The sequence below is a fragment of the Coturnix japonica genome, chromosome 1, assembly GCF_054131305.1.
Source record: "Coturnix japonica strain WE chromosome 1, WE-NBRP24, whole genome shotgun sequence".
Classification (NCBI taxonomy): domain Eukaryota; kingdom Metazoa; phylum Chordata; class Aves; order Galliformes; family Phasianidae; genus Coturnix; species Coturnix japonica.
Window position 1 is genome coordinate 21,604,592 of NC_140663.1, and position 16,455 is coordinate 21,621,046.

The window sequence follows — 16,455 nt, forward strand, 5'->3', positions numbered from 1 at the left end:
GGTTGCAGGCTTCTGTTACACCAAATATTTAACCTCTAGGTGTCATCTGCTTTGCATTAAGTCTTGAGCCTCTTCCATCTCTTTCTATGCCTTTCCTGGAGCTGCTGACAAAATTCATTTTGAGATTTCCTAGAAACTCAAAGCCAGATCATCAGAGTTGACAGTTCTTGATCTGTCAAATGTTGGCAGATAAGTTAGTACTGGAATGCGTGCTCAAAGATAGAATTCTTGATTGGAAGAGGACTGTTGACATGATTTAGTCTAACTTTGAGCTCAAAGTACATTTGGTCATCTGTGAACTTGTCTACCTGAGTCTTGAAAACTCTCAAGAAGGGCAGTATTGCAGCCCTTCTGCACTACCATCATTAGGAAGAATGTCTTAAGGGGAAATCTGTCATGTTACCTTTTAATGAGGTTCAGCCTGCCACTACCAAGAAGAATATGGTTTTGTCATTGTTGTAATAGCCCTTCAAGGAGTAGAGTGCTGATACTAGTTCCCTTAGTCTATCTTTTACTAGACTAAGTAAGATCCCTTGACATTTCCTGACAAAGCATGTCTCTCGCTCACATTTAAAAGACCTTTGCTGTTCAGTTTTTCACTGGTTCATGTCAATTTTCTCAATAGACCTTCCATTCTCCTTTTCAGAAACTTCTTGTGCACATTTCCAAGTGTTTGTATTACCAATATTACTTAGTGTATCCATACAGTACACTTTACAAAAAAATATATTTCTGTTTGTAAATTCATAATTAATCACAGCTAGTTCCAAATCCGTCATCCAAAGGAAAAAATACTGGGTAAATATTAAAAGGTTTTGTTTGTTTGTTTTGTCTTGTAGTTTTTGTTATTATTCAGGAAGATATACCCAAAAGAAGGAGGGGCAGGGAGATAAAGTAGAAAGAGAAACATCATCTCCTCTAATGCTGCTCCTGCTGATTTGAAATCAAACATGGGATCTATATATGTAGGTCAGGAATTCTTTATTTATACTCAGTGCTTACGAGTGAGATATGGTAATGATAAGCCAATTTCATCACATCTGTATGTTAAAATCTACCTATATTTTTTGAATGTAAGATAATATCACAGCAGTTCTTTTAGAAGCCATCGTTTCTTACTCTTTGCAGTGAATATAGTACCTGATAGTGACTTAAACTCTGAAATTAGTATCAATTTGACCAGAATACTAAAATCTGAATCTGTACTCTCAGTCTTTCTCCATCTATTGAAGTGAAACTTTAATTCCAAGTAAGGTCTTTAATATATGACTATTTGCCACAGCTTTCCTCAGTTGGTATTTTTTAACATTGCAAAATATTACTGGATTGTAGAAGCATGAAACAGTTTCCTGTTGCAGTTAAAATTAAGCTGATATGAACGCTTGACTTCTTCTAGGTGTCTGAAAGTTTTTTTCCAGAATTGTAACAATGCCCACTAGAAAATGCACGCTAGCAGTACTAGTTCAGAATTGAATTGTTCTTCCTGAATCTCTACACAAGTAAAACTGATAAATCTGAACTGATGTAAAGAGTAGAGGAGAAGAGGTGTTCACTGTTTTTCATTATCCAGATGAGCCATACAGGAAGCAACTCTATCAGTACGTGGAAGTAGGAATAGAAAGAACGGAACAACCAATTTTTCTTTTGTTGTAGTTTGACATATGTAAAAGTTTGCCTGGGAAAACACAAAGTAATTTGTGTCGCCTGACTATTAGCTGCTATTTTATAAAAGGGTGCATTAATCTGTATTTTTCCAGTGCTTTTCAGTGACAGGGCCTTTGAAGAAAAGAATAGTCAGTGGGCAAGATGAGTTAGAGGCAATGACTGTATGAATGAGTGGAAAGTTTATTCTCATCTGTTATTTGCACATAACAAGTAGTCTTATGATACTAGCCTACAATGTAGTTTACATGCATCACAGATGTCAGTGAGACATACCACTGTTAGAAAGTACAGGAAGATATTTGTGTCTGCACCCAAACATTTCTCTCAGAAATGAATGTATTGTTATAAATGTAAATAAATAAGATGGTCATTATGTGCATTTCAGTGCTAATCTTCAGTCTGAGGAAGACCTAGAACCTAAGCCTTTCATTTCTCTGCTCAAAGTCTCTGTCTGAAGCTTTCTTCTTGCTTGTGGCTAATTCCTTTGCAGAAAAGAGGAACCTTACAAAGTTAAACAAGTTCAATCAGGTGCATAATTTCAATGCTTGCCTAATTTCTGGAGACCAGGCAGCTCCTCACTCAGAAATCATGAGAATTCAATCAGTTAATGGAGACTCTATGTTATCAACAGGAAAAAAAATAAGAGATAAGTTTACTTATCTCTGGAGAGCAATTCAGAGAGTATCTATATCTTTCTCTTCCTTATAGGCATTTTCATGAGAAACTACCAATCACTTTCCCAGGCGGACAGGTTCATTTTAGGTGTACTCTCAAAGGTTAAATTACTAATCTCAATTTAATAGTAAGTTATATTGAAAGTCTCCTTCTTGTTAATGCTTTTTTGTTTGTTTGTTTGTTTGTTTCTGTGTACCTTCTTACAGCTGGAAATGGAAAAATTTCAGTTACAGAATCTTGAGCTGGAGCACAAAAGGCTATCTGCTCGTCTGGAAGAAGAACGAGGCAAGAATAAGCACATAGTGTTGATGCTAGTGAAAGAGTGTAAACAGTTATCTGGACGAATTGTAGAAGAAGCCCAGAAATTGGAAGAAGTCATGTCAAAATTTGAAGAGGAAAAGAAAAAGGCTAGTGAACTGGAGGAGTCTCTTGCAGCTGAGAAACAAAAGAGTACTCAAATGGAAGCTCAGATGGAAAAGCAGCTGTCTGAGTTTGACACAGAGAGGGAGCAGTTGCGTGCCAAACTTCATAGAGAAGAAGCACACACCAGTGACCTCAGAGAAGAAAGAGATAAAATGATAAAAATGATTGAGCAATTAAAGAAGGAGAATGAGAGTAAAGCTAATCTTTCTCTTAAAAATAAAGAAAAAAGTAAAGATAGGAGTTTTGTTTCTGTTTCTGTTGAAACAGAAGAACCAGTTTCAAGAACTATTGCCTGCCAAACAGATCCTGTAGCTGTAGACAGTAGCGCTGAAAACATGAAGAAGTTGCCTTTGACTGTATCTGTGAAGCCTTCTGCAGTGAACCCCTTAGTGTCCGGCAATACAAAAATGAATGTGTGTGCTAATGCAGCATTTGTGAAGCCTGTCATTGATAGGCAGTCTTCAAATAATGAACTTGTCCCTCCTACAACTCCTGTTCTTACACAGAGTCCAAACAGAATTGAGGAAAATGGACCAAGTACAGGCCTCTCACCTGATTTACCAAGTAGCACTTCCCCTCTTTCAAATAGTACTTCCCTTTCCACTCCTTCTGCACCAACTGTTGCAACTCAGAATTACTCGCTGACTTCATCTATGCACAGTTTGCATTCCGCATCTGCCAGCTCTACTGGCCAGCCAGGCCTAAATCCACGAATCCAAGCAGCTAGGTTTAGATTTCAAGTAAATGCTAACGATCCAGACCAAAATGGAAACACAACCCAAAGCCCTCCCTCAAGGGATGTATCCCCTACCAGTCGTGACAACCTAGTTGCCAAGCAAGTAGCTCGAAATACCGTGACCCAAGTCCTTTCAAGATTTACAAGCCCTCAGAGCAGCACTCCAGCTCGCCCTGGGGTGTCACATTCAATGGATGCTGGCACCTACCCCCCAGTCGGTAGAATGAATTTAAAGACGCCTAGCGTATCAAGAATTGACAGAGGAAATCCTCCGCCTATTCCTCCTAAGAAACCAGGGCTTTCGCAGACTCCTTCTCCACCACACCCACAGCTAAAGGTTTTAATGGATAGTAGTCGATCCCCAAACACAAGTGCAAAAACTGATAGCAAAACTGTGACCTCACCTCTTTCAAGTTCACCACAAGGAATCAGGGTAATAAATGAGGAAATTATTTCTAAGTCCTCACCTCAGCTGCCACCAAAACCTGCTATAGATTTATCTGTGGCACCTGCAGGCTGTGCCATTCCAGCCGTAGCCACATCTCAGGTGGGTGCCTGGCCTTCCCACTTCCCTGGACTGAACCAACCTGCATGTTCAGAAAATTCCTTTGTCATTCCCACCACCATTGCCTGTAGCTCCTCCATAAACCCTGTTAGTGCTTCATCCTGTAGACCATGTGATTCAGACAGCCTCCTGGTAACAGCATCAGGTAAAGGGATTGATATGCTACAAACTGTCTCCCTCTAAAGTAATGTTTTGTTTTTACTCTAAATCCCTCAGTTGCTACATTCACTTTTTTTTTTTTTTTTAAATATTCCTTTCTTTATTTATTTTCTAAGCACTGAAATTTCCATTGATATTTTTTCCACTTTCCAGGGGTATGGAAATTCTTCTGCATGATTAATTAGTTTGCTTCCTCAAGGAGGTCTCCAATTTGAATGTTCTGTTGTTTGGGGTTTTTTTGTTTGTTTGTTTTAATGGTAGATTCTTAATGTCTACAGCAAATAAGCTGTAGTTGAAATATTAAATAAGCTACCTTTTAAATATTATTATTTTGTGCTATAAAATGTTTTCTTAGTCTGAAATAATGTTTTGAACATTACCTCTGCTGATGATCTCCAACAGAATATGTATTTCAGTGCCTTTCAGTGCTTTGTGAGCCTTTCAGAAAATAGGGCATAGCTGGGACTGCTGTGTTCTTCTCCTGTAGTATTAAGTGGATATTGCCTGGATAACAGTGCAGTTCCAAATATATCACTTCATACCTATAGAAGTATATATATACTTTTTTAATTTCCTTTTTTTCTGTAGGCTTTTTGTAGGTATTTATAGTAGTAGGCTTTATAAATACTTGTACATAGTATCTCACAGATTCACTTCAACCGGTATCTGCAAAGATATGATGTTGGAGAGAGTTAAGATCTAAATGTTGTGTTAGCAGTCCAAGTTTGGGGTCAGTGCATGTATCTGCTATTCATTTCGCATTGTGGTGGAGACTTTTGTAATAGCAAAAGTCTCTGATGCCAGTTTTGGGATATCTTAATGACAGCTAAATGAATAGAGACAGCCTTAATGTACATTTGAGTTCATATCCTTGATAAGGTCGATGCAAGATCAGGTACAAGACCCTCTTTACCCTCACTTCTGCAGTGAGGAAGCAGTTGCGTGATTATAGAGCACTTCAGATGCAAAAAAAAAGTAATCTTTGTTAACACTGAAAAATATTTCAGTGGTCTGAAACTTCATATGATTATTTTCAGTTCAGTTATGGTCCTTTAGTCCCTTGTGACTTTAGTACGTTTATCTTATCTGTAGGGAATGACCACTTTTACCAGGACCACTTTTTGTGGGTAGTCACCCCACTGATGAGGCAGTTGAACTAACTCCAGTCTCGAGGGAACTATTTTGGAAGCAGCATGAGGCAGATTTGGATCTGTAGATATAGGGGATTGCGAGGTTCATGGTACTAAGAAATTTTATTCTGATTCCACTTAATTGAAGGTTTTGTTCATGTTTCTTGAGTAATGCCTAGTTCTACTGTCAGAATCTTCTTTCAAAAAAAAAGTGCCATGAAAATATGCCATCAAAATCTTAGCTTCCATTTGTCTACCACATCTCAGAATTAATAACTATGGAATTTGATGGCTGCCGCTTGGTTTGCTTGTTATCATATTGATGCCCTGAATTTTCATCTTTATTTTTTATTGATAGTTGAGTCTGATTGCCATGTCAGATAGTTAATGAGTCTTCCAGTATTCCAGATATTATCCAAACTTTGTTTGCCTTCAGGAGCTGGGAGACTCCATAATGGAGTTACAACTTTGTAAAGAATTTAAGATTCTACTAACGTACAACTAATTAATTATTGGGACGATCAGCTTCAAAGTTAATTGTTCCTTTGGGCTGGAGGCTGTCTTGCTCAAACTCTTCCAGTGTGAAGTAGGCTAAACATATCAGTTATGCTTAACTAGGTGATCTTTGATGAACACTTCAAGACAATTTTTGATGATTCTTTTAAAAATAAATTAAAAATGAAAAAAGAAAACCCTTTTCATTTAAAAAATATAAGTACCACCACTTGACTTTATTACTGCAAGCACTATTATAATTTTTTTGTGCTTCTACATATTAACAGTTTTAGGAAACTAATCAGCCTTTGCAATAGGGCTCCTCCAAGTAGTACATTTGTGTTGGTTGTGAATCTTTTTTTGACAATTCAGAGACAAATCTTAAAGGAAGGAATGTTTTCAAAACCTTTTCTTTTTTTTTCCAATTGTAGTGTTTTATGTATTCAGATGGTCTTTTGATTTAGACTTTAGTTACTATTCATTTGCTGTCAGAAGAGATAGAAATAATTGTAACCATTTTGGCCATGGCAGGGGGGCTGGAGCTCAATGATCTTTAAGGTCCCTTCCAATCTAAGCCATTCTATGATTTAACCTTATAATCCCTATTATGAACTTTTGACACTTCACATTTTGTAAATCACGCTTCTTTTTGTGAAGTTTCCAGGTGGGAATTGTGTCCCATTATCAGAAGTATGCAAAGAATCGTTGCTTACTCTCTAGCTGGTGGTCTGTTCTTTTATTATGTTGATACAAAGCTGTAGTTTTAATATCCCTCCTTTCCCAACCTAAAATAAAGCAGAAAAAAGCTATAATAAATGTGTCTTCAATATTCAGGTGAATATTCATGGACTCCTGTGGCTTTAACGTAAACTTAGATTTGATTGAATTTGTTTCCAATCCCAAATTATTTCTTTCCATTTGGATTGTTTAAGGGAAATTAATCTATTTTGGCCAAGTGTTCTTGCAAACTGCACTAGAACTGTGTAGATTATAAGCTGTGTATATTATACAAATATGGAAAGACATTTCCCTCAAAGTTGTATGCCTAGAAAAAAAATAGATTTTGGAATTATATGTGGAAATAGACTTTGCCTTAGGGGGAAAAAAAGGACTAAATTTAATTATACTATTTTAAGTAAGATAAAGTGGCCAGTTATGCCTGAATTAATGTCTCTCATTCACTCTTTTTTCAGTTTCTTTTTAGAGTATGATCTTACTGAAACTACTTTCCCATATCTGCATTTTCATGCCCTCTAGCCACAGATTCAATTACTTATATCAATTTTCTGGTTGGATTTAGTCTGCTTTATTTATTTCCTTTTTTTTTTTTTTTTTCCCAGAAAATGTTTGGAATTTGAGTTTTGCTTTCATTTGAAGCAGAACATAGTGAAATCTAATTCATATTTTATTGTGTAGTAAGCAGTGAGCTTCAGTCAGAATTAGTTAATACTTAAGAAAATATGCAAAAGATTTAACAAATTAGGAAACATTGAAGGTATCCTTGTTTTTTTTATATCTGTTTGTTGACAAATTTATGTTTCCTTCTTCTTACTATGGAATCAGAAGAACTGATAATAGCCTAGATATTAAGGCATTCCTTTTATTAACTTGAAAACTATCCTAGCTAGGTCAGATTGCTTTAAGAACCTGTCAATAACATGATTTTCAATAAGGAGGTGCTTTGGTTCTAGAGACTGCAAGCATTAAGAGAAAATTAAAAATGTGAGCTCCAGCTGTTTCAGTTACACATTCTTTTGAATTAATGCTGTGATATTTGCCTTTAAATGTGAGGCAATGCACTGTGTTGCCCTTTTCATTCCCAGTAAGGAAGGACGCCAGCTTTTGTCATTAATGTTGAACAGACTGCACAGTAAGAAATTACAATGAACATTTATGGCCTGATTCGAAATCTGTGACAGTGTTTTCATTAACTTCAGCAGCCTTTCAACTGGTGCCAAAGTGCTTCTGCTCTGTTTGGATTCCTGCTTTTCAATGGCTGCAAGACTTCAAAATGGAAACAAATCTAGGCAGTTGGATTTTCATACCCCTGGGATTTCTGCTTTCACTTTCTTCTTGGTTTTGCGCTTTTTATGTCACTCTACACTGAAGTATGTTTTTTATTTTGCTCATTTCTATAATGATTTCTGGGATTATTCTCTCTATACAATTGGCTTAGAAGATAAAAGTGGGGGGTGAGGTACTGATCTGGGCTCTGAAATTAACCACCTCCACATTCTGAAGCTGATGCCAGAAGCTGTTTTTGTCTGTCCCTCTGCCCTTCATCACTGCATGTCCTACACGCTTTCACAGATGCTTCACATTTCCTAACTATTTGCATCTGTAATGATGTACCTGTAATAATGGTTACTAGTATTTTCTGATGTCGAATTTTTTTTTTCCTGGATGAATGCAGCATTATTGTTTTCATTTACATTGATGATAGAAGCTAAACCTGTCTTATTATCCAGTTCTCATATCTCTTTGTATGAAAAGATTCCATCCTCTGATAACTAAATGTAGTGAATTTCATTATTCAATTGCAACAATGTTTTTTTTTTCATTTCAACGTGTTAGAGCAAAAATTAAAATACCACGTATGGCCCAATAAACATTTCTTTTTTTTTTTTTTTTTTTTTGCCATTTCTATTAATGTTAAAGAAAAAGACAACAAACACACACTTTACACCACTTTCAATAATGAGGGATTCCCATCAATGTTATTTCCAAACAGCTTTGCAGAATAAACTTCTTGCTGATAGCTTAGTGTCTGGCTCCCCAAACTCTCACAGGTAATGCCAAGACAAACAGAATTAAGTTCTAAAATGAAGGCAGATTCTTGAACAAAGTTAATTAGTATTTGGAGTGCTACACAAACAAAGCTGGCTATCGTTAAATACCATTCCAAGGGAATAAATGTGAACTGCTGCTTTTAGACATTGGCGTATATACGAACAATTAGCACAATTAGTTTCAAAATATGATGATAGATAGGAAAAACAAAAGCATTTTTGCAATGGAGAGGATGAACAGGAGTTATTTTTCAGTCCTCTGGCGATTTTGTTACAGTCATCTGTTGTCAAATATCAGAACTGTAAGGGCAGTCTCTTTTACCACTCAAAAGATGTAGTTTAATTTGTATGTTCGTTCCTTACTATTTTGACATGTTTGGGAAACGTTCAGATTCCCAAAATATCAGAAAAACTATTAATTAAACTATTATTAATGAAGGTATTGATTGTCAGAAAGAAATTTCAGAGTTAAAGTTGTATGAAGATGGATGGAGTTACATTCAGAAATTCTGATCAGCTTCAAACTGAGTTTGTAATTTAACTTCGTAGTTGTACTACTACTACTTTTTGTAAGTCATAATATATATGAATACTATACTAAATAGACAAGCTGAATAATAAGCTAACTTTGTGGCAATGCTGCAAATATGTTTCCTTTACGTATTAAGCTGGTGAACTTAATTTGGAATGACAAATTCACTTGCTTTCAAAATGAACAGAAAATGCTCTTAGCACTTCTTTTTTGTTGTTTTAAGCAGGAGTCAAGCTATACATTCTTTATTGACTCTACTCAGATGATGGCTTGTGTAAATATGGACATTAATTAAATTTGCTCGAAACTTGCAAGGTTCCCAGATCTTTTACATCAGTAGAATTCTTCTAGATTTTTTTTTTATTTTTCCTGAAATATGGCACACATCATCCCAATAGGCTGCTTTTCTGCTCCACATGTTGAAGGTTGGGTAGCGCTTACCCAGCTCGATGAAGCTGGAAGTAATGCTTTGCCAGCTCATCTTTAGTGTTGAGTGTCACCGAACCTCAGCAAGTTTGCCTAGTATTGTCAGATTTTGGTCTCATATCCTAGCTTGTATTTGCCTACAGTATACAAAGATTACTTAGGGTAGAGAGAAATAGAATGTGGATTTTCTAAAGGCAATAATCAAAATAAGAAAAACTCTTTCTTCTATTTTCTATTGCAGTCCTGGGTCAAGGAAGAATCCACAAATTTTTTTATGACTTATGCAAAAAACTTAATCTTCTTAACAAACTCCCTACTAAAGCTCAAAATTAATGGATGCAACATTTAACCAAGATAACTCCTAAGCTTTCATAGCTTTGAATTGTATATTGTCTTTGAGCTGAGTGGCTTCAGAGCTTTCACTAGTAAATTTTATATTATCTCTATTCATTGACATATTGTTTAAGTATTGCTGAGTAAAATATTGTCTTAAAGCATAGCTCAGTATTTATTTCTGCATTATTTCTGCAAGCTATTTCTTTTTTTCTTCACAAACTTATTGAAAGTTACTTTAAGTTACTAAGGGCTCTGCATCATTTGTTTATATAGCAGTGGGTGAGATATAAATACTGATGTTTGAGCTAAGACCGTAAGGGAGGATAAAAGCTCACGTGGAAATAAATGCATTTTATTTTAGAAAATTTTTTTGGGATACTTAAAAAAAAAAAAAATAGCCTTCCCAACATATCAGTAATTCATTTAAAACTTATATGAAAAAATAAGTAGTTTCTGAATTTTGTTATATGATTTTGGCGGACATCCAGCTGCTGCTACAGTTTGTAACAAGATTTATTTTAACTTACTGTAATGAAATCTTGTTTGCATTAACATCTGGTCACCCCTGTACACAGTTTTTTATTTTTCAGATTACCTTCTAAAAGACAAAGCATCGCCACATAACTTGTGCTAAACTAACAAATCCGGTCATCTTGAAGATCGTTCTTAATGTTTAAAGGAACACAGAAAACACGGAGCTTCTTTTATTTGTGTTTTCCTTCTAACTTCTGTTGCTTTAACTCACAGGCTGGTCTTCCTCCCTAACCCCTTTGTTAACAAGCGGTGGTCCTGTCCCCCTGGGTGGCAGGCCCACCCTTCTTCACCAAGCTGCTGCCCAGGGAAATGTCACTTTATTATCAATGCTGCTTAATGAAGAAGGACTGGACATTAATTACTCTTGTGAAGATGGCTATTCTGCCTTGTATTCTGCTGCTACGAATGGACACACAGGTAAGCAACTCGAAGATTTGCTTATGTTCAGTATTCACATGAAATAGTAAAACCTTATTTTATTTCATAAGTTTTTAATACTAAATTAATCAAACTGTACCATGTTACTTGGGAAACAAACTGTCTTTATTTTAAACTAGATGAAATAATCTTAGTTCATTCTCTACATTCTACTGAAGCAGTTGTCGATTTTCTTTTTCTTTTCTCATTTTTCCCAATGCTTGGTCTCAAGGTTGTAGCATCTCTTGAGGCTTCCAACAGCCTTCATACTTTATGGGTAACTTTATAAAAGTAGGAAAACTGTAGTGAAAAGTATTTATTTCATTAATAAAAACTCCAAGCAGTGTTTTTTCCGACAGCACAAATCTTTTGAACAGCAACTTTCTCAAAATCAGAGTACAGCTTACTATAGTTTTTCATACAGATTTAATGAGCTTTATACTCATTTTCAGCACTGAAGATGAAGTTCTTCAATACGAATGACTGAAATTCCACTAATTTTAGTAAAGTCTCAGTTTTTTTGCTGTAAGGTGGAACACGATGTCTTAAAGACCACTGCATTCAAGACTACTTTGTGATTTTATCTAACAGTGCATCTATTTGTGACATAATTAGAAATCTGTAACTCACTGTTTAAAACAGTATTTGCAGAAAAATGTTTTTTTTTCCTTTTCTTCTGAAGTCTTTTTAATGTCATAGTGTAAAGTTAGATTCTAAAGTCTGCGCTGAGTTTACATTTTTCTGACATGTTCAAGGTTAATTCTGCTACCAGACATTGGGACGGGAAGAATTTTCCTTGTGTTCAGAATGCATTTTTTCTTTTTTTACTAAGTGCTATAATTGAGTTTCTAGAATCATCTGGGCCTTTCCGTTTGACAGATATTTGCTGTTGCCATGACCCTTTTATTTTCTTCCTTATGCAATTCATTGTTTTCAGTTGTAAGGGTCCCATTTATCACAACTTGTGGAGTTTTTTTCCCCTCACTGAATGAATGTTCTGTAGTTTCCTCGGGATTTATGTCCTTGGGTGGTGTTTGTGGGTGACAGTGTTTGCCCTAATTCTTCTCTCGTCTTGTATTCCTAAGATGTTTCCAAGCAAATACCCGGATCTTCAATTTCAATTACTAAACAGCTCGTACTGACAGCAAAAGCAATTTGTTTGCTTGTTTTATTGTGAAAATTTCAAATAACAGAGGCCACGGAGTGATGTATGAAAACATACTAAGAGAAACAAACATGTATACAGACATCCTATAGTTGTTGGTACATTTACTTTGTAAGATAAAAATTATATTACAATGGTTTTAGTATTACACTTCCATTTATAGTTGTCAGGATGTGAGAATTACTTTGTTTTACAAATCATCACGGTTTAGTGACTAAAATTGTATGAATTCTGAATGAGAGAATCACACGGCAGCAGCATTTATATCTTAATAGATTGTGTGAAAATTGAGAGTGATGTGAACAATTAGTATTTTTGGAGAAAGGTTTTTGTGCTTCAATATATAATCCTTTGTTTGCTACATGCAGTTTGTTCCAAATAGCATAGATAAGATGCAGCTCTTCAAAATTCAGACTAAAGAGCATTTCTTGATGAATCTTGATGAATACATATAGATTTAAGAATTATAGGGATTAGTATCTTATTTTAATAAGTCCTATTTAATAGCTTTCTTAACGAAACAGCCAGAAAAAAAGGGACACTGGTGTAATATTAAGAAGGATTAAGCCATTTAATTTTACAAACTTTTTCATTGCATTAAGTAGGATTGTCAATGCCTTTACAGTACATTTTTCCTCCTCCTTTCTTTCTATGAAATACCTAACACATACTCTTAACCTAGAGGGTAAGAACACCATGATTTGATTTATCGAAAATACTTTAAAGCTGAAGTTAGTGACTAAATAGATTCGGTTATTTATGGGACCCCTTGTTTCCTCTCAATCAACTAACCAGATTTTTTTATTTCTCTTGGGAAATAGTTGGCCAGAGGAAAAGGAAAGCCCTGGATTTGTTAGGGGCTCCCATCACGAGTACCCCTTCAGAAACAAACACTGTGTTACAGAGTGTCTGGGAAGAGTGAAAAGCAAATGGCCTCCATATGCTTTCTGTGAATAAATAGAGTAATTAAGATCTGTAGACGACTGAAGAAAGGTAGAGCACTCTGTAACCAAGACAGTGGCAGCAGCTGTTGTGTCCTTTGAATTCAGTCTGTAGAGAAAAGTTACAGCTATGCAATAAAAGAGAAACTCAAATGTTCTTCCCTAATCTGTTCTATTTGCAAAATCGATAGTTTTCCTGTTCATAAACAGTTGCCCTTTGAGGGCTGCAGCAGATATTTGTTCCCTTCCAGCACATGAAGTTCATAGCAGCTTCTTTGTTTCTGTGTTCACACAGTCTTGAATTCTGTATGTCTTGAGAGAGACAACTTCACTCTAAAAATATACACAAATACTTCCTTTGTGTTTGAATGAGTGCTGGGAAGCTTGTTTTTTATGATTTAGCCACCTAATTGGGAGAACTGAACAGATTGTTTCATCAGGCCATTTTGGTTTGATCCACTAACAAAGCAGAAGTCACTTCAATCAGCTACACATTTGATAAAATGCACAGTAAATCACGTGGGTATTACACAGAATCACAGAACTGTTTGAGTTGGAAAGGAGCGTAAAGATAATCTTGTTCCAAGCCCCTGCCATGAGCAGGGACACCTTAAACCAGATGAATTTGCCCAAAGCCTCACCTGTCTGCATACCTGCATAGCATTGGCAGTTCTAACCATTCTCTGTCATATGTAAGGGGGCTGAGAAAGAGAGAAATAAGTAACAAGAGTTGCTAATATAGAAATGTGAAGAGAATAATAATTATCCTATGTACTCAGCTATGTGTTAATCGTATACTTTTATGATGTAATCAATTCTCTTCTGTCCTGAGTATTTGGAGGCTGTGGCACAGTGGTTGATAGGAAAAACTGGTATGTGGGAAGTAGAAAGGAGTGAGGTGCAGACATACAGCTTCATGGAGTCAGCTCTGCCAAGCCACTGGATCTATCTGCACAGTGTTTGCCAGCACTCTGGAAGAACTACCCACCCAGTTTTGATGGAGAGCAATGAAGTCTCCAGGTGTTTGCGCTAATGAACTTCCCTCTTTTCCTTTTGCTTTGACCAAAACCTTTAACTGAGTGACATCAGTGTCTGTCTTGTATTTGCCCTTTTGATATATTCCCTTCACTGCTGATTGCTTCTGTGGCAGACAGCAGTGAACTGAAGTTAATGAGTATGGATAGACCCAAATTACACTCCTCCAAATCCCAATCAGAAGTCCATCCAAAGGACATAGGCTTCTTGGAGACTTTTACTCTTTTACATGATGTGCCATCAGAACAGGTTTTGTAGAGCTTGCTGGCTCAGGTTATGCCTTCTGAAAGTAGCTGTAATTCCTCATGCTTGCACCTACCTGGAGAATAAACAGCTCTTTCCAGTGAAGACACCAGAAACAGAATTTTCACATAGATAAGCTACTACCTGACTGCTCTGCTAATCAATAAGTGAGTTAACTGTACTTTTTTGGAAAAGTGGTCTTGTTCTGTACAATCTTTGTTGCTTCTGCATGGCTAACATATGCTTTGTGAATAAAATCAAATAGTATTCTCACCAAATACAACCTTTAAAAACCTTAGAAGTATTTTAGGATGCCAAGCAGGAATCCTTTTTTTTTTCCAAGTTAACTGTTTAATGTAAGATTGGGGTTGACAACAGAAAAAGGGAAAAATGGCATGAGTATTTTTTCTTGTACAAAGTGAGGGAAAATACAGTTTCACTTTAATTAGTATTTTCTTACACATGGAAAGAGTAATTAAGTTAGTAAACATATTAAGTTCCAGTAACTTGCCCACACAAGCAACCTTAAAAAAAAAGGAGGGCCATTTCAAATCAGGTTACATATTTAAGACTCTTAATTTGCAGTATAATGACTTACAGTGTTTTAGAATCCTACTTCTTAATTTATTTGTTTAATCAGCTCCACAACATCCGCATTTAAATATTTGAAAGAGTTGCAACAGGAGTTGAGTAAGTTCAGAAACGTTTTAGATGAGTCAGATTTCTAAGCAATTCTGAAGATACGTTTCTGGTGTCTAGAGATAAACTTCACTATCAAAGCTCATCTCTATGTTCTTCCTCAATTCTGTATCAGAAAGAATTAAGCTTGCTCAGAAATTGGGTCAAGAGTGAGAACTGTTGTCTGAGCTGGGAGTGTTTTCAAAGTAGATGTTTTAGCTAGAGAAGACTTTTTTTGTGTAGAACAAATATTAAGACTCTTGAGCAGATTTAGTGTTTTCTTCAAATTTAATTGCATTATAGTACAATATATAGATGAACACCCATCCAATTACCATGTAATTAGTTATCTTAATTAGCATTAATTATTAGATTTAGCATGTAATTTTGGAAAAATTTGAGTCAGAAAGGTTGGGTTTTTTGTTTGTTTGTTGGTTTGCTTTTGTAAGCTCATCTTATTAGTCATTGCAACTCTGTCAGTGTCCTAAAACAAAACTGGTCAGCCTGCTGTTTGAGTTCCATGTAGCTTGTGAACATTTCCAATGCAGCTGCCATTTTAGAGGTGTCAGTGTGACTACTGGGTAATTCAAATTTCCAGCTTCAGAAATACAGCAATGAGGTAACACTATGGGAGTTGCCACTAGAGGCAGCTAATGGGATAATCTGTTTTTGGGATCTGGGTTGAACCTTTTTGCAGTAGTGGTGCATTTTCAGCGCCCTCCTGCATATTCTTCAAGAGCTTCTACTTTGGTTCATTAAAGTGTGGTGTATGCTTAAAAAAGACTGGTGTCTGTTGATTCAAGATAATGCTGCTTTAGCAGGTCTTATCTTCTGGTAGTATTAACCACTTGTTTTTGTTGTATCAGTTTGTGTTTATTCTCAATTTATAGATTGCGTGAGTTTGCTGCTGACTGCAGAAGCACAAGTTGATGCTGCTGATAAAAATGGCTTTACACCCTTGTGTTCAGCAGTTGCTCAGGGACATGTCAAGTAAGTCTTAATATTTTTCCCATTAGCTCTTACTCTAATTTATACGCACTTTACATTATGTTATATACATTATTCTTAAAATTCATTTACAGCTAAGAATGCACTAGTATTTAAATACCATTTATTGAAAGCAACCACTCAAATTCCTATTCACATGCCTTTCTGTTTTTGGTATTTTCCTTTTTCTTTGTTGTTTCCAATTGCAACTTGTGTACTCTTAGTAAGCAAAATGTGATACTAGTCTGCACAGGAGTCATGCCTTCAAATTTCTTAATTTTCTTCATGTCATCAGCTATAATAGAGGAATTCACCATAGGAGGAGGAAATAAATTAGTTTTTCATAACTTTTTTAAGCATAGAGAACTGTGATTTATCATATACAGAGACAAAAGAACCTAAGTGTTGGTATGAGTGATAGAATCAAAGACTTTAAACAATCAAAAAAGACTTAGTTGTTTTTTTTTAAAAAAGGTTTAAGTTTTTTTCATATCAGTAAGTTTAAACAACAGAAAGTTATGTGT

The 16,455-nt window shown here is 35.7% G+C and overlaps 1 protein-coding gene across 3 annotated transcripts in view; it reads left to right on the forward strand.

Annotated features, from left to right (window-relative positions):
* CTTNBP2 (cortactin binding protein 2) overlaps nucleotides 1-16,455 on the forward strand; it is a 76,726-nt gene that overhangs the window by 35,782 nt on the left and 24,489 nt on the right. For 2 of the 3 annotated variants that reach the window (XM_085528026.1, XM_032442906.2), the window contains exons 4-6: nucleotides 2,547-4,209; nucleotides 10,679-10,882; nucleotides 15,811-15,934. In XM_085528026.1, the coding sequence (XP_085384152.1) occupies nucleotides 2,547-4,209; nucleotides 10,679-10,882; nucleotides 15,811-15,934 (1,991 nt within the window). The remainder of the gene's footprint in view (nucleotides 1-2,546; nucleotides 4,210-10,678; nucleotides 10,883-15,810; nucleotides 15,935-16,455) is intronic. The other variant, XM_015853526.3, reaches the window with a different exon arrangement.